Here is a 27,232-nt window from a genome sequence, read left to right as displayed (position 1 = left end):
AATAAAATAGCTAGCACTTATCTAGTCCTTTCAGGATTTCAAGGAGCTTTACAAATATTATCTCTTTTTATCCTCACAACAATCCAGGCAGGTGGATGTTACTATTATCCCCATTTTGCACATGAGAAATCTTGAGGCAGATAGAGGCTTAGTGAATTGCTCACCTCAATAGAAAGTATCTAAGGCCAAATTTGAACTCAAGTTTTTCTGACTCCAGGTCCAGTGCTCAATCCTCTAGCTGCCTCTTTAATGAAATGGTTTTGAAATAAAAGGGTTAGTTGGAAATTAATTATTAATAAAAATGAAGATTGTTATAAACCAATAATGTTACGGAAGAAGCCAAAACAAAAAGTGAACTTTGCTATACTAAAAGAACTACTCTTTATTATAGACAGTCTCTCTGTCATACATGCTTTCACTGAGGATAGTTGATTCTGATAATTAGTTCCTTCTCTGCTACTAAATGCTCACTGAAAACCTGCAAAACTATTGTAGTTTTGGGGTATAGTCATGTATAAAGCAGCACAACCACATAAATTTCTAAGCACCTAAGAGAAAACAGCAAAACAGTAGGAAAAAATGTAGATGACATAACAAAAGTGAAAATGAGAACTGAAAAGTGGGAAATTCTTGTGATCAAGAAAAATAGGGATGGCATCTCTCAATAAATAGCTGACACCCATGGAGGAAAGCCATTCGCCCTGCAGACCTTGGAAGTGTCTACACAGCCAGCTCCTTACAAGTTCGCTATGGCCAACAGCAGCATCTTACAACTGGCCCTTCTTCTGCTCCTCTCTGCTGCTGTCTCTTCTAAAGGCTATGACTCGCTTCGCTTCCATCAAAGAAGAACCAATCACAGGAGTTTGGGTGTCTTGAATGAAATGATTGGGAAACTTCATTCAGAATGTCTACAGGAGGAAATGGACTTCAAGACCCCCCGGGAGATTGCAAAGCCTAAGCAATGCCAGAAGGAGAATGCCACCATGGTCATCCATGAGGTGCTCCAGCAAATCTTCCTCCTGTTCAGTGGCAAAAATGCCAGCCCTGGTGTGGATAAGACCATCATTGAGACATTCCTCAGTGGAATCCATCAGCAAATGGTGCATCTGGAAATGGCTTTGGAGGAAGAGATGGACCAGGCCAATAGCACCTGGGGGAGTGAAGAGAGCATCTCGCATCTCAACATTTATTATCAAGGAATAACGAACTATCTGAAAAGCAAAGAGTACTCCAGCTGTGCCTGGAAGAGAGTCCAGGTGGAAATCAGAAAGAATTTTTTCTTCCTTTTGAAATTGACAGAATGTCTAAAGAACTGATGGACTTGGAGTTGTACTTCAGAAACTAGACAGCATGGACAAATGTTACAAGTGTTGCTGAAACCATCTCTTTTTTGTTTGGAATAGGTGGCATCCAACATATTGGATTTGAAATTTAAACTAGACAGTTTTGCAGTTTTATTTATTTTTAAAATTATTTATTTATTTAACATATCTATTTAAAGTATTCTTTTTTACATTTGGACAATAAATTATTTTGGAATCTTAATTTGTTCAGTTGCTTTTTCAATTCAATTCATTTATTCATTAAGTTTATAAATATTAGTTTAGCCACTATTGTGTACTAGGTATAATGCCTCTGTATCTTTTCTCTAATTCAGAAATTTCTTATTCATTAAGTTTCTTTTTTTTCCCCTAGAGTTTTCTGGAGCTCTTCATTTTATCTTTATGTTCTCCGAAAAAGAAAGAGGAGCCATGAATTTAGAAAGCAAAGTCAGAGGAATTCCTCTCTGAACTTCCCATGCCATGTTCAGGCTTAGAGAGCTCTAAAATGCATATCTATAGTTTTAAAATATGACATATTCCTTGTCCTTAAGGAACTTACAGTCAAGGGAAACCCTCTCCCCTCCCCAAGCACCTCTCCCCCTTCCCACACATGCTTTTTACTAGCTGAAAATAGGGCACAACTATTAAGGACCTATAATGTGTACAATATGCCATGAGAAGACAGGGTTATTATAGTAAAGGGGAGGCTTTAGATAGGTAGCTCCTTCACCGTCATTCTTGCCTCTGTGTCATGCTTACTATCTTCCATGGCATCCAGTTTTAAATTTTATGTAGTCATTTTTTTCCCCTTCCTCATACATTTTAAGTTTAAAATCTTCTACTTTTAGATTTTATGTATTTTTCTCTTTCATCATCAAATTTCAGTTTAAAGTATTCCACACTAACACCTACTTCAGCTAACAGATTAAGTCATTCCCTTAAAAATGCCGATTTTTATTTTATTTTAATTTTTATTTTAGTTTTAGTTTTTTATGTTTTATGTTTTATTTATTTTTTAATATTTTTTTGTTTTTTTTCCATTTTATTTATTTTTATTTTTCAATATTCACTTCCACAAGATTTTGAGTTCCAAATTTTCTCCCCATTGTCCCTCCCCCCACCCCTTCCCCTAATCTGCCCTCCTTTCTATCTCCCCCCACCCTTCTCTTATCCCCTTTCCCTTCAATTTTGCTGTAGGGCAGGATAGATTTCTATACCCCATTGCCTGTGAGATATACAGGCAATTCCATTTGCACGTGAAAACAAATTTTTAACATTTGTTTTTAAAACTTTAAGTTCTAAATTTCTCCCTTCCTCCCTCCCCATCCACCCTCATTGAGAAGGCAAGCCACTTGATACAGCTTATACATGTGTAGTCATGGAAAGCACTTCCATAGTAGTCATGTTGTAAAAACTAAGTATATTTCCCTTAATCCTACCCTGCCCCTCATTTATTCTACTCTCTCTTTTGACCCTGTCTCTCCTTGGAAATGTTTGCTTCTGATTATCCCCTCCCCTAACCTGTCCTCCCTTCTATCGTCCTCCTGCTCTCTTGTCCTTCCCTCCCTCCCCCCCATTTTCCTGTAGGGTAAGATAGCCGTTGCCCTGGGGCTGTGCTCTGTGACTGGAGCTGAGATCAAGCTTCTTTCTCACCTTGGTCACAGACTTTTCCTACTGACCTTCTAAGTTGTCTTTGCTATTTGTCTTGGGCTGGAAATTTGTTTCACTCTTTCTTTTTGTGGGTTCTGCTGCTTTAGAATTTGTTTAGAGCCATTTTTTACATGTATTTGGAGAGGTTTGAGGGAGAGCTCAAGCAAATCACTACTTTTACTCCGCCATCTTCAAAAATGCTGATTTTTTCTGTTGCCTTTCTCAATTTTTCAAAGTAATCGACTTCTCACTTCTCAAAATCTGCATTTCCACATTTACCTTCTAATGAACTATTTCCCTGCTGTGTTTGTAGGTACACATAAAAGGTTCATTAGTAATTCAATGTGTTAAGAAACCTTTGGTTCTTGCAAGTTATACCTGAGTGCTGTGCTGTGGTACAAGAAAAAGCAAAATCTTGTCCAGCTGACCCAGCATTGAATTAGGAGAGAGAGGATCTGGGTTAGAGATCCAGACAACAATACAGCCAGCTGCTTGACTCATTACATTTATACTCATCATAATGAAACCTAGGATATTTCAAGGGGGATGCTTGAATATTTTCTTATTAATTATTAAAATTATAACCTTCATAAATTTATGAATTAGCTTAAAGAGCCCACTCAAGTTTTTAAGTGTTTATTAAACTAGAGAAACTTCTTTTCCCATAAGATATATGTACATAAATGTATCTTACATACGTAGAAGATGGACATAGGATATGTGTCTGTGTGTATTTCCAAATTTAATTTCCAAAATTATTTTTATTGGGAAAACAAAACAAAATAATTCATCCAATTCTATTTGTAGTCTTCCAGGGATACTTACCTAGCTTTCATATAAAATGAAAAGCATTACTTCAATTTTTAAAATTGACTTCTTGTAGGAAAGTCCCAAGTTTAGACTGTCTTGCTAAAAGTTTCAACCAGTCACCATCTTAAAGGAAGTTCGATGTGAGGGGGCTGGACCCTGAGAATGTGAGAAGGAATGAGAGATAATAAGTTGAAATTATCCTTAAAAGCTTAAATTTTAATAATGTTTCTTCTTTGGGGTTACAACCCCCCCCCCCAAACAAACTTCTAAGATCCATTGAGGTGAGCTGTGCTTAAGTGACTTCCATAAATGAGATCGTTTGTATTAAAAGATGAATGTCATTGACTTAGGAAATTTATTCCCTGAAGCTGACTTAGGGTTCTTAGGTTTGTGTTGAAGGCCCAAGCGCATTTGACCACTGTCTAAGCAACGTATGACAACTTGAACCAGTAGATGGCAGCATCATTTAAATCAGCTAAGTAGTGATTTTCTTAGAACTTTGGCCTCAAGTGGAATAAGTAACGTTAGGTGGGACCTGGCTTGAACAGCAAGGAATATGTGATCAATCGAAGGGTGAGACGATTGTTTTGAGTCCCACACTATTCTTCTTGTGGCCTTGTCTCCAACAAAATGACACCATAGCCTTAAACATTCTTCCATGCTATTCTTTCTCACCTCTGGCCTTCCTGGGATGCATAGGGCATTGGCTTCTCAGGGCTTACTGATGTGACCAAGACAACCACTGCAGCTAGGAAAGCATCCTCCACCTCTGTCTCTCCTCATTTGCATCACCTCCTGGCCACAGCTGACACTCCTCGGTGTCTAAAACAATGACCAGTGTGTAAGCCCACACACACAATTTTCTTTTTTGGGCAGAGTGTGAAAAAGAGTGGACAGCCATGGATGGACTGTGAGGTGATTACACTATCTCCTCCTTCCTCAAATCCTGGAAACCCATCCTCTTCTAAACTTCCACACAAGCTCAAAATTTTGATATTAATTCTTTACTCCAATGCCTCACTTTCCCCCATGCCACATGTCCAATCAGTTGTCAAACCATGTCATTTCTAGCATCACAATATCTCTCATATATGTCTCCACTCTACTCATCCAGTTACTTCTAGCCCAATCTATTGCAATAGACTCTTAATTGGTTTCTCTGCTTCCAGTCTTGCCCCCATCTGATCCATCCCATACAAGGCTGTCAAAATGATTTTCCTTAAGCACAAGTCTGACCATGTCGCTATCATGTTCGATAAACTCCAGTGACTATTGTCTCTAGCATGAAATACTATTTCATCTTTATTTTATCCTTTTTCATTTCACTTTTGTCTGTTCTAAAAATCTGTAATTATCAGTATCGTAGTTTGTGTATCTAATTTATGAAGAAATAAACCCACGTGATGTTTGTAATAATGTGCATGTGTGCTCAAAAAATGTTTACTGATAGCAGTGCACAATAAAACGATGTATAGATCATTACTGTAGAAGAAATGCTAAAACCTCTCATGACCCAGCAGCTCACAGAAATTCTCCTTCTCACTTGAAAGATACCAGGGAAAGAGAACATTTTTCCATTCATGTGAATTTTTTGTATTCACACTTAATTCTAACTTGGTGGTTAATTAAAGGCTTTTCATCATTGTCTAGTAAATCAATGGGAAATAGTTATTGTATATCTGAGCAGCCTCTGACTCTGAGAAAGTGACCCTCTGTCTATCTAGAGCAGACTCTGAATGTAATGGCACATAGCATAACATATTACACCTGCTCAAAGGTCTTGGCTCTCATTCCCCAGTCCCTCCATTATACAAATCCAGTTTATATTGCAATTTTTTTGAAATTTATATATTTAGCATTTTATTTTTCCTCAATTACATGTAAAAACAATTTTCAACATTCATTTTTCAAATTGAAATCCAAATTCTATCCCTCTCCTTTTACTTTTTCCCCTCATTGAGAAACCATGCAATTTAATATAGGTTATACATGTGTTGTCATACAAAATATATATCCATGTTAGTAATGTTGTAAAATAAAATGTGGAGGAAAATAAAGTTTAAAAAAAGCTTTGATATATATTCAGACTGCATCAATTCTTTCTCTGGGGATGGATGGCATTTTTCATTATAAATCCTTCAGAGTTGTCTTGGATCACTGTATTGCTGAGAATAGCTAAGTCGTATACAGCTTTTTATCATAATTTCTAAGACTCTCTAGTGAGCACCTGCATTTCATGAAAATAAATGCCTACAAGAATTAATAAAGGTGGTTGATCATTTCTTTGTGGTAACAAAGAACTGGAAACAAAGGAAATGGCTGTCAATTGGGGAATGGCTAAATAAATTGAGAGACATGAGTGTAATGAAATGTTATTGTGATGTAAGGAGTGTTTGCAATAGAGAATTCAGACAAGCATGGAAAGATATATGAACAGATGCAGAATCAAGTGCATAGAATCAGGCAAACAATTTACACATTAACTACAATATAAGTGGGAAGAACAAAATAAATAGGAAAAAAAGGGAGCATCGTAATTTTATATACTTTCCTTCCTCCTTGGAGAGAGGAGGAATATGAGTATGGAATAATACATATACAGTTTGACTCAGTTAATGTGTTGATTAGCCTTGGTAAGCTTTTTTTCTGTTTCTTATTTATAATAAAATAATGATAATAGCTAGCATTTACATAGAATCTACTATGTACCAGGCACTGTGGTAAGCGTTTTGGACACATAACTTCATTTTGATCCTCACAACAACCCTGGGAGGAAGATGCTATTATTATACTCATTTTACAGAAGAAGAAACTCAGGCAAACAGAGGTTAAGTGACTTACCCAAGGTAACGCAGCTTCCAAGACTCTGAGGCAAGATTTGAACTCAGGTCTTCCTGACTCCAGGCCCAGCATTCTATCCACTGTGCCACCTAGCTGCCTTTGTTACAGAGAATAGCTCACTAAGTGAGGGAACTACTTTTAGCTGAGGGAAGCTCCTTTTTTCCCTGCAGAAATATATATATATATGATGTGTGTGTGTATGTCTATACATATATACATACATATATATATATACACAGAATTCAATACAAATATTCAGAAATATACATGTGCATATATATGTAAGTATAATACATATTTTCAGAAATAAAGATAATGAAAACATATCAACAAATGTTTTTAATAGTTACTTAGTTGTAAAGATGGGCCCCATTTTGAAAGGTTAAATACTAAAACTTTAAAGGTTCTAGGTTTGGGCCAGTTCTCTGCATCCTCATTATCTAGAACCCCTTTTCCTGCTCCTAGTTTCTGTCTCTTCTCCTCCATGTCACCCCCTAGGCTTCCGTAACATCAAAAGATCATATAATCAATGCTAGGGAGACATTGTGTAAAGATGCCTTAGAGGGCCATCTAGCCCAGCATCCTCATTTTGCAGATGAGGTAACTGTGGCTTAGAAAGGTAAAGGGACTTGCCCATGGTCACCTAAGGAGGAAGTGATAGAGGCAGAACTGGACATAAGTCCTCCGACTCCGAAGCCAGTCTTCTTTCCACTGAAACTCAATGAGGCTACAGGGATGCACATTAAACATGATAAAAATGGAAGAAGGAAAAGTGATTTCCCCTCCGGCCAATTGTTCTTCCTCCACAAAGAAACTCCTCAAAAGCTCAAGTGATGAAAAAGATCAAAAGGAAACTGAATGCACATTAAATGTGGTGAAAATGGAAGTAGAAAAAATGTTCTCACCACAGAACAAGTGGAAATTCAGCTTGGCAGAATACAGTGTGATGACATCATCAGCTCAGAGTGCAGATTAAAGCCAAGACAAGCCACAAGCCAAGAGTTTTTCCAAGGACTGGAACATTCTACCAAGGGAGATTCAGTGAATTCCAAATGAAAACAGAATTTGTCAAATTTGTGCTCTATCACAATCTAAGCAACCCCAAGACAGACCTTTAGCAGGTACCTCACAACAACAACACCTTACACAGTTTTCCATGTTAGCAAGTCTTAAAGGGAAACTGCCTATTCTTACTACTCCATATAAAAAAAAATAAAAATTGAGCCCAGTATCTTATGAAAAGTCATCCTTGATTTAAATGAATAAATTATTATATTATATTATATTATATTATATTATATTATATTATATTATATTATATTATATTATATTATATTATATTATATTATATTATATTATATTATATTATATTATATTATAATGTTATGTTATGTTATGTTATGTTATGTTATGTTATGTTATGTTATGTTATGTTATGTTATATTATATTATATTATATTATATTATATTATATTATATTATATTATATTATATTATATTATATTATATTATATTATATTATATTATTTGTAAGGTGTAACAGAAGGAAGGAGACAGAGAATGTGTCATAGAGGAGGTCACACTTAGGCACTGAACAAGTAAGACGCCAACAAATGAAGGAAAGCATTATAGAGACACAACTACAAGGAAGTAGGAAATAGCAGGACGGGACTAAAGTAGTCAGATTTGGACCAAAAGTAAGCTAGGATAATTATCACTTGAGTATTTTGGGGCAAGTCACTTAAATCTCTGAGAATCTTAGGCTTTCCTCAATAAAATCAAAATAATGTTAGTTTACTGAGTGGTGACAAGAGTTTGCAGGAAGCATTTGGAAAACCTTAAATTTCTGCATAAATGTAAGTTTTTATTATTAATGCAATTATTACAGTGCTATAAGCAAAAGTAGATGAGGAAAGGAACTTTGGTGGGTACCATGGGGAAGGAAAGGATGGGCAGGTGGAAAGAGTTATTTCATAGGTAACTGATGAGATATGATGATTGATTAGATTTGCACTATCATGTGCTAGATGCTGGAGAGATACAAGATTGCAGGAGGAATCCCTTTTACACACAAAACTTAATTCAGAATATATCTAATTTAGTTGCCTTTTTAACCAATAAATCAAATGAAATTTTTTTAATGGTATTTTCTAAAACTAATGTGGAAACTAAGAATAAGAAAGGAGAAAGTGAAGGGAAATCCCATGCTAAGAAGTGAAAACCACACTCAGCACTATTTAAGAGAGAGTGGCTTAGAGGCCACATAACCCAAGAAGCTGAGACAAAGGCTCACTGGTCTCCCAGCTCAGCCAAACCCAAACCATCCTCAGTGTCATCATGACCTCCGGGACCTTTTTGCCAGTTGCCCTGGTGCTGCTCTGCTCCAGCACCCTCTGCTCCCTGGGCTGTGACCTGACTCAGGGCCTTCTGGAAGACTTCTCACTCCTGGACCAAATGAGTACATTTTCCCTAGTGCCATGTTGGAAGGACAGGACCAACTTCAACTTCCCAAAGGAAACCATGGAAGGCAGCCAGCTCCAGAGGGAAAATGCCACAGTCATCGTTCATGAGATGCTCCAGCAGGTCTTTACCATCTTTAGCCTGAATGCCACTCCTGTAGCTTGGAATCAGACCCAGCTCATACAACTACTCAGTGGACTGGATCAGCAGCTGGAAGAGCTGGAGACGTGTGTTGGACAGGATGTGGAATGGGAAGAGCTTTCTTTGGGAAGTGAGAACCCCAGGCTGGCCTTGAAGAGCTACTTCCAAGGAATAAGCCAGTACCTGCAAGGTAAAGAATATAGACGCTGTGCTTGGGAAATTGTGAGAGTAGAGATCAGGAAGATCTTTCTGTTCATGAGCAAAATCACAAGAAAACTCAGGGACTGAGGATGAAGAATTGGACTCTAAGAATGCTTTAGCTCTTTCACCAATTTCCTATTTCCTAAAACTCAGCATTCAATAGTTTAAAAAGGACTGTCATTTCCATATCAACTGGAAAGCATCTGAATTCACTCTATTATTTTTATGTTTTGGGGTTAAGTGACTTGCCAGGGTGTCACAGCTAGTAAGTGTTGAATGTCTTAGATTTGAACTCAGGTCCTCCTGACTCCAGGGCTGGAGCTCTACCCACTGAACCACATAGCTACCCTTGCTGGATTGTTTTTAAAATAATTTAAGGTGTCATTTGTTAAAAATGTAAGATCTAAGAATACAGAGAAGTTTCATCTGTGCTCAGTAGCTAAATAATTGTAATGTTTTATGATTGATATTGATATTTATTATATTATTATTTTATCTTTATATAATATTTATAATTGATATTTATGTATGCTTGTCTATTATTTTTTCAGGAAAGTATATATTTGTATGGTATCAATAATGTTATTTTTTATATTAAATGTAATTTTTAAAAAACCTTTTGCCCCATTATTTATACTTAATAAACTCTCATTGAAAAGTTAACTAGGTGTTCCTAATGGAATGGATAACAGATTCAGTGAAATATCAAATTCAAGTAGCATTTATTAAGCAGTTACTATATACAAGACAGAGAAGGAGATGTTGGTAACACTGTCATAGACTTACTTCCCTCAGAAAGCTAATAGTCTAATGTAGGGTCTCAACTTTGGATCCACAGGGTTTGTGGATAAATTTCAGGAGGTTCTTAAATTTGGATAAGAAAAAGATTGCATCTTTACTTTCTCTAACCTCTAATCATAATTGGGTATTCTCCTTAACTATCAAAAAAATTTATTGTGAGGAGTCCATAGGCTTCACTGTACTCTCTACCCAAACACACACAAAAACAAAGAATCCCTCTTCTAATGGGAGTATGCAGCATGCGCCCAAAAGCAAGTGATCCAAGAGAAGATGAAATCAAGGCAAAAAGATAAAGGGCCAAAAACAAGTGGTCCAATAGAATTTTATGAGGGAGAGAACACCTTTAGCTGAGAGAGTGAAGGGCATCTTCCTGGAGGAGGAGGCATTGGAACTGGACCTTGAAGGAAAAAGAACATTCCAGAACTATTTTTTGTGATGTGCTCCAGCAGATCTTGTTGGTCAAAAACAAACCCCAAAAACTAAAAAAAAAAAAGGCATATTAGAAAGAATTTTATTAAGTTGGTTCAGCAAAGGAGGGAGCCAGCAATGGTGTGACTCCTTCCCCTGAAGGTGAAGGGCCTGCATACATGTAGGTTGTTTGTATATCAACATGCAAGTATAAACATTCAACACAATTTGGATGAAGCCAAAATACAAACTATTGGGGAGCCCCAAAACATAAGCTTTTTGGGTGGACCAAAAGATCTGGGTGGGCAGACCCAAAACAAGTATGCTGCCATCCCTGGACGGTCTCTGAGGCAAGCATGACCTATGGTTTGGGGTTAGAAAATTTCTAGTCACATAAAGCTAGGTTCAAACAATATTAATAAGTAATCAAGTATTTTCCCAACAATCTTAATGCCTCTCCTGCTCTTGGAATACCTTAGCAGATTGGATCATCAACTGGAATAGCCACAGAGGTGTTTTGAGCAGGAGATGAAGTAGAAAGAGCCTTCCTTGCAAGCTTGGCCCTGAAGAGCTATTTGCAAGGATTAAGTCAGTATTTTAAAATTAAAGTATTTAAGTATTTTAAGCATTTAAATTCAGATATTTTAAGATTAAAAAGAACAGTTACTATATGTGGGAATTTATCTGAGTTAAAATCAAGGGAGGCACTTTCTGCTATGAGGAAACTAAGGAAGAAGAAACTAGCTTTCTAAACATTTCAGCTCCTTACATAAGTTAACGTTTCCTAAAACCAAGCAGCCAATCATTATTATAGTGTGGTTTCTTCAACAAATGGAGTGTATCTTAATGAAGTGAAGTATTTAACACCATATAAGCTGTGATTTGAATACTGAAAAGGGGTTAGAATGGAGAGCTACCTCAGTAGTTACACAACTTCAATTTTTTTTAGGCAATTGGGGTTAATGACTTGCCCAGGGTCACACAGCTAGTAAGTGTCGAGTGTTTGGTCTGAGGCCAGATTTGAACTTAGGTCCTCCTGACTTCGCAGCCGGTGCTCTATCCACTGCGCCACCTAGCTGCCCCTAACGACTTCAATTTTTGTAATTCACATTTCTCTATTTCTACTATTCATGTTTGTTTAATAATTATTGTTCACTGAGGCACAAGTTTGTATAGTATCTGAAATGATATTCACAATGAACCTATAATGAGTCCATTGATATATTTTCCAAATTAAGTGAAATTTAAAAAAAATGTTTTATGTTCCCTGAGTTACAAACTGTTTCACTAATGACTTATCCCAGAGGATTAAAGAATTTATTTAATGAAATAAAGCAAGTCAAATATTTATTAAAGTCTCACTAAAAGAGGCAGCTTGAAATAGTGGGTAGAGAGCTCAACTCAAAGCCAGGGTTTTAATCCCCTCTTTGACACATATAGACTGTGTGATCCTGGAAAGTGGCTTCACTCATCAGCTCTGCAGGCAACTGTTCAAGACTACCAATTGCATACAAGGTGCCAGTCTGCATTGGTAGAGAGAGTTTCCTTACTTGTTTAGTTCCCTCTAACAACAAAATCAGAGATCCAGTCCCTGTTCCCATATGCAGAGAACTGTGTCAGATGCTAGAAATACAGAAATGAAAAGTGATATAGTCACTGCCCTTGGAAAGCTTTCTTTTAAATACCATTTACTAGGGCATATAGGGCATCTACAAAATTATTATGGTAAGAATCATGTTATAGGGAAAAGATGAGATCCAAAAAAAATTCAAGAAAAATCTGAAGAAAGAAAACATTTTTTTTACTTGATAATGGCAAGGAGGAGACTGGGGAAAGCTACACAGAGGAGACAACACTAAAGCTGGTCCTTGAAGGAAGAGAAGGAGTCAGTAGGAGAAGCTGTGGAGGAGGGATTCAGAGCACCACAGAGATGAGAGAGTAGAGTAGAGGATGGGTGATTAGTGTGGACTAGAATCCTTGAAAGGCAACAATGTGAAAGAGGCAGATTTTTGGAGCTAGATTGTTAAAGGCAGTAAATGCAAGCACAATAAGTTTATATTCTATCCTAATGACAACAGGGAGCCACTGAAGGTTTGGGACCATAAAGTGGATAGAGAGCTGGCCACAGAGTCAGAAGTACTCGAGTTCAACTCCTATTTCTGACTCATTCTGAATTTCTGACCTTGAAGAAGTCACAACTTCTCAGTGCTCTATGCAGTTCTTGGAGTCCATAAGCTATAGAATTGGTGCTGATCTGCACTGGTAGAGGGAGTTTATCCGCTGGGAATCCCATTTTCCAACGAAATCTCAGTCCCATTCCAAAATACATCCTGTATTAATTATAGTTCACGTTGGCTTGAAAATCCTTTATATTTTATGCATTTTCTGTGATCAAAGAAATTTTTAAAACATTGCAAACCGATACTCAAATTATACATTGAATATTTTTATGGAAATTGATCATGTTGTCCAAAAGTAGGGAGAACCTAGATATGAGCTATACTTAAGCTTTGTTTTAGAGGTGTTTTCTGGAGAAAAAATGGTATTATTTTCTTATTTCCCTTGATATTCTAGATCTTTTGTTCCTCCAAATGAATTTTGTTACCTATATCTAGCTATGAAAAGCATCCCTTTGGTTGTGGTTTATCGTTCATTCTCAAAGAGGACCATGACAGCAGGAAGATGATGCCATGACTTGCAAGGGAATTGGTTTTAAGTGAGGGAAGATTGTGCAAAGTCACTTGCCTCGCTTTCTTCTATGGAGCCATCTGGGTCCAATAGCCAGATAGAGATCAGGACAACTGGAGATGGCCCAGGATGCAGTGGGAGACTTTAGCTTTTAAAGTAAGATCTTTCTGAGCTCTCACTTTGACAAAGGCAATGCTCATTCGGTGATGAAGGGTGTTTGAAAAGTGAGTCAAGGGGTGGTCCCTTTAACAAAAAACAAAAATCAAAATGGGAGGGAAAGTTTGATAAGCATGGCATTCTATCTATAAATCAACTTTTGTAATATTGTCATTTTTTATAATATTGCCACAGCCCAGTCATGAGCAATCATAAGCATTTCTTCATTCATTTAAATTTTTTTTTGTTTCCCTAAGGAATATTTTGTAAATGAATCTATGCAAACACTCATTTTGCTTCTATAAATTGTCTCCCAAGTATTTTATGTATTTTGACATTTAAAAAAAATTTTTTTAAATAAGTTTAACGTTTATAAATTATTAATAAAATATAATGTGATATTATTATTAATAGTAATTGTTCACATAGACATAGCACTTCAAGGTTAACAGAACTCATTCTTTACAGCAGTCTCAAGGAAATAACTTAACCTCTCTGTTCCTCAGTTTCCCCCTGCAAGAGAAGAGGCTTGGACGAGCAGTCCTGTTCTGGCACCTGAGGCCCAGGGGGAGGCACACGGACTTTGGAGTCCAAGGGCTCAGGTGAGCCCCTGCTCTGCCTAAGTGGCCTTTTGGGCCCTCAGGAGATAAGGCGACCCCTTGGTCCCCATCCTTGGAAGGGAAGCCCCCCTTAGAATGGAAGGTTTTTGAGGTCAGGGACTGACTCACTTTGGTATTGAGATCCATGGTGATGAAGACTTGGAAGGACTCACTCACTTCATTCATTCAATGACAACTCACATTTCTGGACAGCTGCATATCACTTTACTTGCACCGACTCACTGGCGCCTCCCGTATTTAAAGAGGGGCGTCAACCATTCAATAGAATTTCTGAGAGAGCATAGCTGGTGCGCCAGGGGTAGAAGAGAGTCCTGTCTTACAGAGGTTACTTCATGTATAAACATTGTTAAAAACACACAGCTAGGTAGTGCAGTGATTAGAGCACCAGGCTGGCATCAGGAAGATGTGAGTCCAAATCCAGCCTCAGACAGATTACACTGTGCTTGGCATCAAGTGAGAGGAGAGGAAATGAAAATAATAACTGTATATGGCTTTCTCAAGGAGTTTACTCAAGTACAGGCAGAGAGCAATAGGAAGATAGCTAGAAGATGTGGTAGCATTAAAGATGGGGAGAGACACAGACTTAATTGTAGTGAACAGGGAAGGATTCAACATAAAGGGAGAGACTGAAGATAAGAAAGGGAGTAGAAATGATAGAAAGGAAGGTCTTCTGGACAAGCCAGGAAGAAATGGGACCAAGAGTGTTATAGAGGGCTTTGTCTTGGTAAGTAAAAGGGCTACTTCTTCATTTGAGACAGGGCTAAAGGAAGACATAGTAAGCAAAGATATCACCAGGTGATACGGAAGAACAAGGAATGAAGAAAAGGAAATTCTCATCAAGGATTTCAATTTTTTTTTCCAGTAGATTAGGTGGCAAGTTTCTGAGCTGAGAAACTGAAGGGAAGGGTGCTACAGGAAGCTTGAGGAGGTATGAAAAGTTTTGGAATAGTTGCTGGGATGAGTAAGAAAGCAAAAGTTATTCTGTCCATTTAAGTCTATCACTTCTTAAATTACAATCTTTATTACATTCTGTTCTACAAAGGACATGTGCAGAATTTCTACCTTTTTACATTTGTTTAAAACAATTTCTTTATGCCCTAACACTTGGTCAATTAATATTAAAATGTGTATTCATTTCTTGTTCCATTTAAAAGGTACCGGAAGTTGTTTAACTCTAAATTCTCCAACAATTTGTTCATTTCTATACTTTTCCTTCTACTTATCTTTCTGTTAGATTTGTTCAACTCTGAGAGGGATATAATTAAGTCTTCTATTGTTATGTTTCATATAAATATACATAAATATTTTGGGGTACATGTATATTTTTGTATATGTATACCTCTCTCTCTCTCTCTCTCTCTCTCTCTCTCTCTCTCTCTCTCTCTCTCTCTATATATATATATATATATATATATATATATATTTTGCAATCTTTTAAAAAGTGCTTTATAAATCCAAATGTTCAGTGATTTGGAACACATGATGTTTAATACAGACATAGTTCCTTTAAACATAATGTAATTTCCTTGTTTATTTCTGTACATATTGTGAGTTTTTACTTTTCCTTTTTTTGATACAATGATTGCAAACCTACTCTTTTAGATTTATCTGATGCATAGTAAATTCTGTTCAAGTCTCTCATTTTTACTCTACCTGTGATGTCTTTGCTTAAGCAATAGATTGTGAAATTTTCTTTTCTTATCTAAATCTAAATAGAAGAAAAATTGGGAAAAGAAATGAGAGGCATGCAAGAGAGAGTCAATAGCTTGGAAAAGGAAGGACAAAAGTTAACTGTAGAAAACAAGTCCTTAAAAAGTACAATTAGCCAAATGGAAAAAAGTACACTGAAGAAAAGAACTCCTTAAAATATAGAATTGGCCAAATGGGAAAGGAGGAACAAAAACTCACTGAAGAGAAGAATCCTTAAAAAGTAAAACAGGCCAAATGGAAAAGGAGGTACAAAATCTAAAAGAAGAAAACAATTTGTCAAAAATTTGAATTGGGCAAATGGAAGTTAATGATTCTATGAGAGATTAAGAATCACTTAAACAGAAACAAAAGAATAAGAAAAAATATAAGAAAATGTAAAATACCTCATTGGTAAAACAACTGACCTGGAAAATAGTAGAGACAATTTAAAAATCATTGGTTTACTTGAAAAACATGATGAAAAAAAGAGTCTGGACAGCATCTTTCAAAAAGTTATCAAGGAAAACTTATCTGATATTCTAGAACCAGAGGTTAAAAATAGAAATTGAAAGAATCCACTGATCACCTCCTAAAAGAGATCCCAAATTGGAAATGCCAAGGAATATTATAGCCAAATTCGAAAATTTCCACATCAAAGAGAAAATACTGTGAGCAGCAAGAATGAAACAATTTAAATATCATGGAACCACAGTCAGGATTATGCAGGACCTTGCAGCTTCTACATTAAAAGACTGTAGGGCATGGAGTACAATATTGCATAAAGCAAATGAGCTTGGATTACAAACCAAGGATCAACTACTCGGAGAAAATGAGCATAATCTTTCAGGGTAGATGGATATTCAATGAAATAGGGGACTTCTAAACCTTCCAGATGAAAAGACCAGAGCTCAACAGAAAATATGATCAAATACAAGACTCAAGAGAGGCATAAAAAGGTAAACAGGAAAGAAAAAAAACAATAACATGTTATTAATAAGAGCAAACAGTTTACATCCCTACAAGGGAAGATGACACTTGTAACTCCTGAGAATTATTATTGTGACATTTAAAAGAAACATAAAGAGATAGAGATAGAGAGAGAGAGAGAGAGAGAGAGAGAGAGAGAGAGAGAGAGAGAGAGAGAGAGAAGGAGAGGGAGAGAGAGAATGCTTGGGTATAAGCTGACTTTGATGTGACGATAAAAAAATCTAATTAAGAGATGAAAAGGGATTGCACTGGGAGAAGAGGAAAAGAGGAGGCAGACAAGAGTAATTACACCACATGAAAAGGCACAAAAACCTATTAGAGCAGAGGGAAAGAAGGGAGGGAGATGAACATTGTTGGAACCTTGATCTCATCAGGTTTGGTTCAAAAAGAAATTACGTCCTCAGTTAGGTATATAAATCTAACTACTCCTATAGGAAGTAGGAGGGTGAAGGGAAAAGAAAAGGGAGGGAGTGAATAGAAGGGAGGGAAGAAGCAATAAGAGTAAAGGGGAAGAAAATGGAGGGGGCTAATAGAAAGGAGGGCCGACTGAGGGAGGCAATGATTGAAAGCAAAACTCTAGTGAGGAAGGAAAGGGAGAAAGGAGGGAGAAAAGCTTAAAAGGGAGGAGGATAGGTTTGAGGCAAAGACACAGATAGTAATCCTAACTGTGAATGTGAATGGGATGAACTCTCCCCTAAAACAGAAGGGAATAGCAGAGTGGATTAAGAATCATAATCTTACAATACATTGTTTACAAGAAATACATTTGAAGCAGAGGAATACACACAGAGTAAAGGTAAAAGCCTGGAGTAGAATATATTATGCTTCAGCTGAAGTGAAAAAAGCAGGGATTGCAATTCTGATCTCAGACAAAGCAAAAGCAAAAATAGATCTAAATAAAAGAGATAAGGAAGGAAACTGCATCCTGCTAGAAGGTAACATAGACAATGAAGTAATATCGTTACTGAACATATATTCACTGAGTGGTATAGCATCCAAATTCATAGAGAAGTTAAGGGAGTTGCAGGAAGAAATAGATGACAAAACTATACTAATGTGGGACCTCAACCTCCCCCTCTCTGAACTAGATAAATCTAATGACAAAATAAACAAGAAAGAAGTTAAGGAGATGAATAGCATTTTAGAAAAGTTAGATATGGTTAACCCCTGGAGAAAATTGAATGAGGATAGAAAGTCTTCCTTAAAATGATAGCTAGCATCATCTAAAACCATCAGCTAGCATCATATGTAATGGGGATAAGCTAGAAGCATTTCCAATGAGATTGGGGGTGAAACAAGGATGTCCATTATCACCACTGTTATTCAATAATTGTACTGGAAATGTTAGCTTTAGCAATAAGAGAAGAAAAAGAAATTGAAGGAATTAGAATAGGCAAAGAAGAAACAAAGCTATCACTCTTTGCAGATGATATGATGGCATACTTAGAGAATCCTAGAGGATTAAATAAGAAAATACTTGAAATAATAAACAACTTTAGCAAAGTTGCAGGATATAAAATAAACCCACATAAATCATTGGCACTTCTATATATTACTACAAAACCCAACAGCAAAAGACAGAACAAGAAATTCCATTTAAAGTTATTGTAGACATTATAAAATATTTGGGAGTCTACCTACCAAAACAAACTCAGAAACTATGTGAACACAATTATAAATTCTTTTTACACAAATAAAGCCAGATCAAATTAACCGGAAAAAAATCAGTTGCTCATAAATAGGCCAAGCTAATATAATGAGAATGACAATTCTACCTAAATTAATTTGCTTATTCAGTGCCATACCAACCAAACTACCAAAAATATTTTTTGGAGCTAGAAAAAACACTAACAAAATTCATCTGGAAGAACAAAAGTTCCAGAATATCAAGGGAACTAATGAAAAGAAATTTAAGGGAAGGTGGCCTAGCTTTACCAGATCTTACATTTTATTATAAAGCAACCATCATCAAAACTACTTGTTAATGGCTAAGAAATATAGTGGTGAATCAGTGGAATAGGTTAGTTATGCAAGACGCAACAGTCAATGACTATAGTAATCTGCTATTTGATAAATCCAAAGACTCCAGCTTTGGGGATAAGAATTCACTATTTAACAAAAACTACTGGGAAAACTGGAAAATAATATGGCAGAAACCAGGCATAGATCAAGGTCTTACACCCTATACCAAGATAAAGTCAAAATAGGTATGTGATGTAGATATAAAGATTGATACTATAAGCAAAGTAGGAGAGCAAAGAATAGTTTACCTATCAGATCTATGGAGAAGGGAAGAATTTATGACAAAACAAGAGAAAGAGAACATTATGAAATGCAAAATGGATGACTTTGATTGTGCTAAATTAAAAAGTTTTTGCACAAACAAAGCCAATGCAACCAAGAATAGAAAGGAAGAAGAAAGCTGGGTAACAATTTTTACAGCCAGTGTCTCCGATAAAGGCCTCACTTCTAAAATATATAGAGAACTGAGTCAAATGTATAAGAATATAAGTCATTCTCCAATTGATAAATTGTCAAAGGATATGTATGAACAGGCAGTTTCCAGATGAAGAAATTAAAGCTATGTATAGGTACATAAAAAATGCTCTGAATCACTATTGTTAGAGAAATGCAAATCAAAACAACTTTGAGGTACCACATCATACCAGGCAGGTTGGCTAATATGACAAAACAGGAAAATGATAAATACTGGAGATGTGGGAAAATTGGAACATTAATGCATTGTTGGTAGAATTGTGAACCAATCCAAACCTTTTGGAGAGCAATTTGGAACTATGCCCAAAGGACTATAAAAATGTGCATGCCTTTTGATCTAGTGAAACCAATTCCAAGTCTGTATCCCAAAGAAATTATAAAGATAGAAAAAGTACCCACATGTACAAACATATTCATAGTAGTTCTTTTTGTGGTGGCAAAGAATTGGAAACTGAGGGGATGCCCATCAATTGGGGAATGGCTTGAACAAGTTGTAGTATTTGAATGTAATGGTATCCTATTGTGCTATAAGAAATGGTGAGCAGACGGACTTCAGAAAAACCTAGAAAGATTTATATGGACTGATGCTGAGTGAAATGAGTAGAACCAGGAGAACATTGTGCAGAGTAAGAGCCACATTATTCAATGACTGACTTTAATAGACTTAGCTCTTCTCATCAATGCAAGGATCTAAGACAACTCTAAAAGACACACAGTGGAAAATTCTATCCACGTCCAGAGAAAGAACTATGGAATCTGAATGCAGATGGAAGCATAGTATTTGCTCTCCTTTTCTTTTGTTGTTCTCTTTTGATTCTTCTTTCTCATGGCTCCTCCCATTGGTTCTAATTCTTCTTTACATCATGACTAATGTGAAAATATGTTTAATATGCATGTATAAGGTAGAGCTTATATCAGTTTGCACACCATCTTTGGGAGGGGCGAGGAGAGGGAGAATGAGAAAATTTAAAACTCGTATTCTTATGGAAATGAATATTGAAAACTAAACATAAATAAATTATTTAATAAAAAATTTTAAAAAATAAAATTCAAAGACAATAAATGGGCTGGGAAAATGAAAAAACAACAACACTTAAAAAGAACCTGACTATAAAAAGCTACTATGGTGACAGAGAAATTTAAAACACAAACTCAAAAGAAGACCATGATGTCAAAGGAGCTACAAGCATATCCTCTAAAAAAAAAAAATGTGAATTGGACAGAAGCCAAACAAGAATTCCTGAAAGAGCTCAGGAAGGTTTTAAAAAATCAAATAAGAGCGGTAGAAGAAAAACTGTCAAAAGAGAGTCATCAACTTGGTAAAAGAAGCACACCAAAAATTGTAAAGAAAATAACAGCCTAAAAAACCAAAATTGTCTGAATGCTAAAACAGGCAAAAAAAAATGCACTAAAGAGAAGAATTCTGTAAAAAGCGCAGTTGGTCAAATTTAAAAAGAGGTACAAAAATTTACTGAAGAAAAGAGCTCCTTTAAAATTGGAATTGGACAAGTGGAAGCTAATGTTTCCATGAGACATCAGGAAACAATTAACAAAACTTAAAAAATGAATAAATAGAAGAAAATATGAAATATTTCACTGTGGAAACAACTGACTTTGAAATCAGATCAAAGAAAAATAATTTTGAAATTTTTATACTACCCAAAAGCCGTAACAAAAAATCATATTTCAAGAAATTATAAAGGAAGACTTTTCTAATATCTTAACTCCAGAGGGTAAAACAGAAATTGAATAAATTCACCAATCACTTACTAAAAGAGATCCCACAATTGAAATACAGAACTCAAGAGAAGCATGACATGTGTGGGAAGGGAGGAAGGGAGATAATTTGGAACTCAAAGTTTTAAAAAGGAATGTTAAAAATTGTTTCTACATGTGACTGGGAAATAGAATACAAAGGTAATGGGGTATAGAAATCTATTTTACCCTACAGGAAAATAGAAAAGGAAGGGAACAAGAAGAAGGAAGTGACAGAAGGAGTGCAGACTAGGGGAAGGAGTAATCAGAATGCATGCCATCTTGGGGTGGGGAGAAGGGAGAGATGAGGAGAAAATTGGGAACACAAAGTCTCGTGGAAGTGCATATTGAAAACTAACTAAATAAACAAACATTAAAAAAAAAAGAAAATTTGAAAAAAGAAAAATCGAATAGGCGTTCCCCTGTCACATCTGATCCAAACTAAGGGTACCTGTCCTTGTGATTCCCAGGCCAGTGCACAGAAAAGACCAGGTTTTATTATGCTTATGTGGTTACTTCCTTGAGAACTAAAAGCAGCTCTGGAATGTGAGTTTTTAATTCATTTAGTTCTACTCAGCATTCTTAGCACTGGGCCAGCGAGTAAGAACTTGCCATTGTCTGTGTGTGTGTGTGTGTGTGTGTGTGTGTGTGTGTGTGTGTGTTCCTCCCATTCTGATTCTGCTTCCTTTTCATTTATTGCATCACCTCTTTGGTTATCCTCAGCTTCTGTCTTATATTGAGAGTGGCTGATTATGTAAACCCACATTTTTCTTTTTACTGATTCTATAAAACCCCAGACAGAATTTCCATCTGATGTTCCATTTTACCTTTGGTTGCTTTACTTTTAGGTAATGGCCAGAACCTACTAGAGAGCCGAGAGAAAACTGCACACACATTCAAAAGCTGGGGGATGGGAAACAAGCAAATGACAAGCAGATCACTTCAAAGGGCAGAAGTAATGAAACTATAAAAAGCTAAAGACAACACGTAGAATGAAAAGCTTGAGGAGTCTATTATTATTGGACAGAAATCAACTCTGACTCTGTCCTTCCTCTCATATTTCCTTGAGTCAATCAGTTGAAAAGTCCAGTCCATTCGACTTCATTTTAGAGATGAGAAAATTCAGAGAGGTCTATGGCTTCACTCAAGGTCATACAAATAGGTCTAACAATAGGAAGCACATTTGAGCCCAAGAAGATGAGCCACTGCAGCCAATCTCTTTCTATGATGGGACCCACCTGCTCTGGACCCACACATGTTCTGGGTCGAGTTAAGTCCTGGGAAAGTCTGGCCTCTGATTAGAGAGGTTAAATTCTCTTCCCTCACACTATTAAGTGAATTACACCCTGTTCCTGGGGGTAAATTGTTTAAGGCTTAGATTTTCTATTATTCCTAAGGCCTCCCCAAAGAGAGAAGTAGAAAGGTGCTTAGCATACAACATACACCAAATATGGGACAGGTATTCATTTCCTACACACAAAAGAAATGTTACACCAAAAACACTCAAGTTTTCCAAAATGACTTAAACCCTATTCAGTAACAATTGATAGCTCTGATTACACACTCCCCTGGAAACTGAGGCTTAAACCTTATTAGGAGGTTGTAGAATAAATTGTGGAACTGCCAAATAAGCACTGTCACATTTCACCTAGGCTCTGGACTGTCTCCTTAAAGTCCATGTCTGCTGTCCAGCCAGTACTCCTCCTCTTCTTGTCTGTGGTCATCTTTTTCATCAGCGATGTTTATGCACCAGCAGAAATTCCCCTGACCCATCAGATGGACCCAGCACCTCTGGACCTCTCTAACTGTCAAAGTTGCCTCCCAATGTGGATACGTCTGTCTCAAGATCAATAGTTGATCACCCGTTCAGGAAAGGCATCACAAGAAAGAAAAAATACACAGGAACTCCAGCTGAAGCAAGCCTAGTTGCGTCTGCTTGTTCTAGCAAGTCATGTGGAAGTGGTCACTAGATAGTTGGGGGGGGGCGGAAATGAACCATCTCTCTAGGGATAGCTCTGGAAATTTGTTGTTGTTCAGTTATTTCAATCCTGGCCAACATGTTGTGATCCTATTTTGGGTATTCTTGGCAAAGATACTGTAGTGGTTTGCCATTTCCTTGTGTAACTCATTTTATGGATGAGGAAACTGAGTGAAAGAGGGTTAAATGACTTGCCCAAGGTAACACAGCTAATAGGTGTCTAAGATTAGATTTGAACCTGTGGCCTGGAGCTCTATCCACTGTACCATGTAGTTGCTTTGAAAGTAATACTTGTCTTGAGTGATTTAGGGGACCATGAGGAGGCAGGTGAGTGGTGACAATGTGGGCTTAGGGGATCAAATTGAACTCTCACCTTGGAAGCTTATTGGCTACATTAGAGGCTGCATGATGGCCTGAGGATGTGGGTTCAAATCTTGCCTCAAACACTTAGCAGCTGTGTGACCTTAGGCAAATCACTTAACTTCTCTGAGCCTCAGTTTCCTCATCAATAAAATGAGGGAGCTGGATTCAATGGCCTCTAAGTCCTTTCCAGTTTTAAATCTATAATCTCATTATTTTAATCAGTGGCAAATTACTTACTGGCCAGTACCTCTGTTTCCTCATCTGTAAACATGGGCTGGTTAGACTTGGGAATCTCAAAATGCATCGTATCATAGGATCATGATTTTACAACTTGAAAGATATTAATAGGCAGCATTGTTGTCGTACTTTACAAGCATTGTGCAGTGTGTTTTACCAATATTATCTCATTTAGTAATTGCAACAATTCTGGGAGGTAGGTATGCTTTTATTAATACCATTTTATAGATGAGGAAACTGAGGCAAACAAGATTATGTGACTTGACAAAGGGCACACAGCTCGTAGGTGTCTGAGACCAGACATGAATTCAGAACGATGAGTCCTCCTGACTTCAGGTTCAACGCTCTGCCCACTGGGCCACCTAGCTGGCTTCTTTTCCAGATCATAATATTTTCTGATTCTAAGTGTCTACATGAAACATGTAGTTGCATTAAAAGTGACCTACTCCATATTTAGTTCAAGTAACTAAGCTTCACTTTTTTAATACTTGTAAAATTTCCCAAAAATTTTAAAATATTGTAGAATTTAAAAAAGTTATCCAGCCATCTCATTCCCTGTTAAACTTAATATCCTTAATTTTAGGATCATTTAGAGTAGCGCTTGTTGTTGTTGTTCAGTAATGTCTGACTCATCATGACTTCATTTGGGGTTTTCTTGGCAAAGATGCTGGAGAGGTTTGCCATGTCCTTCTCCAGTTCATTTTATGGAAGAAGAAACTGAAGCAAAGTGACTTGCCCAAGATCACACAGCAGGTAAGTGTCTCAGACTGGATTTGAACTCAGGTCTTCCTCACTCCAGGTTAGGTGATCTATCCACTGGACCACCAAGCTGTCCCTAGGAGCAGCAGTAGGTCGACACACCCAGAATTTGACAACCAGTGAATCACACATCCAAACCAAATCTCCATGTACAGTTTTGCATACTGATGGATTTGAGCAATTGATGTTGCAAACTAAAATTTTCTTAAGTTAAAGTGTTAATATTCAAGTAGAGGAAACAAGATATTTTTACATATCATGTGGGGTATAATATAGATTTCTAGGCTCAAAAAGTACCTTTTAAACATGAGCGATAGAATTGTTTCTAGAGTTACTTTTATTTCATTGCTGTAGGGATTTTGTGACCTGTCGGTCAGTCAGTAAGCATTTCTTAAGCATCTGCTACATGTGCCAGACACTATGCTAGTCGCTGGGAATACAAAGACAGGCAAAAGACAGTCCCTCACCCTTGAGGCACTCTCAATCTAATGGAACAGGCAATACAGAAACAACTATGTAACAAGAAGTAGCATACAGGATAAACAGCTGATAACCAAGAGAGGGAAGGCACTAGAATTAGGAAGGATCAGGAAAGGCTTCCTGCAGAAGGTGGGATTTTAACTGGGACTTAAAGGAAGCCAGGGAAGCCAGCAGGGGGAGATGAGAAGGAACAGCATTCCAGGCATAGGGAACAGCTAGTAAAATGCCTGGAGTGGATGGACAGACTGACTTGCCTGAGGAACAGCAAGGAGGCCAGTGTCACTGACTCCCAGAGGAAATGTGGTGGGAATGGGAAGAGGGGGCAAGAAGAAGGGCAGGTGAGAAATTGAAGAAATTACAATGTAGGTCATTGTAATTAAATTCTCTCTGAATTATTAGAGTCTTAAAGACTTGACTGAGGCACTAAGAAAGTAAATGATTTGCCTAGGAACATATGCAGTAGAGGCAGGATTTGATTCCAGGTCTGCCCTCACTCTGAGATCAGTTGTCCATTCACAAAGCCACGTTTCGTTCAACACAAATGGAAGAAAAGAATAAGAAAGGGAAAAAAAAGAAAATTATATTTATTTCAGAAAGCATGTAATAATAATGGTTGTATGTGTGTGTGTTTTTATCAATTTCACACTCTCTAACCATTTACAACCCATATATTATGCACTCTGGCCTTCCTCCTCTCACAGGAACTTGGACTCTACCATTTCAGATGATCATATTATTAAAAAATAAGTCTGATATACTGAATACCATAAAGTTTTCTTGATGCAAAGGATATTTATTATGAATAGCGACATAGTTAGCATTCATCCAGCCCTTTCAGGTTTGCAAAGAGCTTCAAATTTACCTCATTTTACTCATTTTATCCTCACAACAATCCTGGCATGTAGGTGTAACTATTATCCCCATTTTACAGATGAGGAAACTGAGTCAGATAGAGACTTAGTGACTTAACCAAGGGTCACCTCAAAAGAAAGCATCTGAGGCCAAATTTGAACTCAGCTCTACCTGATCCCAAGTCCAGTGCTCAATCCTCCAGCTGTCTCTTTAATCAAATTGTTTTGAGATAAAAGCACTAACTGGAAATTAATTAGTAATGAAAGTGAGGATACTATAAACCAATAATTTCATTGAAAAAGCCAAAGCAAAAAGTGAACCTTGCTATACTAAAAGAAGTGCTCTTTATTATAGACATTCCTTCTGCCATATAGGCTTTCTGAGCAGAGATAGTTCATTGTGATAATTAGTTCCTTCTCTGTTATTAATGCTTACTGAACACCTACAAAACCCTTGTGGTTTTGTGGTATACCCATATGTAAAGCAGCAAGACCACGTAAATTTCTAAGCACCTAAGAGAAAACAGCAAAACAGTAAGAAAAAATGTAGATGACATAACAAAAGTGAAAATAAGAACTGAAAAGTGGGAAATTCCTGTGATCAAGAAAAAGATGGATGGCATCTCTCAATAAATAGCTGACACCCATGGAGGAAAGCCATTCACCCTGCAGACCTTGGAAGTGTCTACACAGCCAGCTCCTTACAAGTTCACTATGGCCAACGGCAGTGTCTTACAATTGGCTCTTCTCCTGCTCCTCTCTGCTGCTGTCTCTTCTAAAGGCTCACTTCGCTTCCATCAAAGAAGAACCAATCACAGGAGTTTGAGTCTCCTGAATAAAATGATTGGAAAACTTCATCCAGAATGTCTACCGGAGAAAATGGACTTCAAGACCCCCCAAGGAGATTGCAAAGCCTAAGCAATGCCAGAAGGAGAATGCCACCATGGTCATCCATGAGGTGCTCCAGCAAATCTTCCTCCTGTTCAGTGGCAAAAATGCCACCCCTGGTGTGGATAAGACCATCACTGAGACATTCCTCAGTGGAATCTATCAGCAAATGGTGCATCTGGAAATGGCTTTGGAGGAAGAGATGGACCAGGCCAACAACACCTGGGGGAGTGAAGACAGCATCTCGCATCTCAACATTTATTATCAAGGAATAACGAACTATCTGAAAAGCAAAGAGTACTCCAGCTGTGCCTGGAAGAGAGTCCAGGTGGAAATCAGAAAGAATTTTTTCTTCCTTTTCAAATTGACGGAATGTCTAAAGAACTGATGGACTTGGAGTTTGTACTTCAGAAACTAGACAGCATGGACAAATGTTACAAGTGTTGCTGATACCACCTCTTTTTTGTTTGGAATAGGTGGTATCCAACATATTGGATTTGAAGTGAGCACAGGACATTTTGCAGCTTTATTTATTTTTAAAGTATGTATTTATTTAATAGATCTATTTAAACTATTTTTTTACATTTGGACAATAAATTATTTTGGAATCTAAATTTGTTCACTTGCTTTTTCAACTGAATTCCTTTTTTC

The 27,232-nt window shown here is 37.0% G+C and overlaps 2 protein-coding genes and 1 pseudogene across 2 annotated transcripts; all 3 read left to right on the top strand.

Annotated features, from left to right (window-relative positions):
- Positions 1–420: 420 nt before the first annotated feature.
- LOC110199218 (interferon beta-like) lies at positions 421–1,316 on the top strand. Its single transcript, XM_020973955.2, has one exon. The coding sequence runs from the start codon at positions 750–752 to the stop codon at positions 1,314–1,316; it is 567 nt and encodes a 188-aa protein (XP_020829614.1). The 5' UTR covers positions 421–749.
- A 7,644-nt stretch (positions 1,317–8,960) lies between these two features.
- On the top strand, positions 8,961–9,512 carry LOC110199250 (interferon tau-2-like). The gene has a single exon (XM_020974009.1). It carries the CDS (start codon positions 8,961–8,963, stop codon positions 9,510–9,512), a length of 552 nt encoding a protein of 183 aa, XP_020829668.1.
- Positions 9,513–26,407: 16,895 nt separating this feature from the next.
- On the top strand, positions 26,408–26,969 carry LOC110199215 (interferon beta-like; annotated as a pseudogene).
- Positions 26,970–27,232: the final 263 nt, after the last annotated feature.

This window comes from Phascolarctos cinereus, unplaced genomic scaffold (assembly GCF_003287225.1).
Source record: "Phascolarctos cinereus isolate Bilbo 61053 unplaced genomic scaffold, phaCin_HiC Scaffold_4;HRSCAF=312, whole genome shotgun sequence".
NCBI lineage: Eukaryota > Metazoa > Chordata > Mammalia > Diprotodontia > Phascolarctidae > Phascolarctos > Phascolarctos cinereus.
The sequence above is the reverse complement of the archived record's forward strand: the minus strand, read 5'-3'. Positions and strand labels throughout refer to the sequence as shown.

Excerpts from the sequence above, each read along its gene's own strand:
- LOC110199218 (XM_020973955.2), top strand. The coding sequence starts at position 750 with ATGGCCAACAGCAGCATCTTACAACTGGCCCTTCTTCTGCTCCTCTCT.
- LOC110199250 (XM_020974009.1), top strand. The coding sequence starts at position 8,961 with ATGACCTCCGGGACCTTTTTGCCAGTTGCCCTGGTGCTGCTCTGCTCC.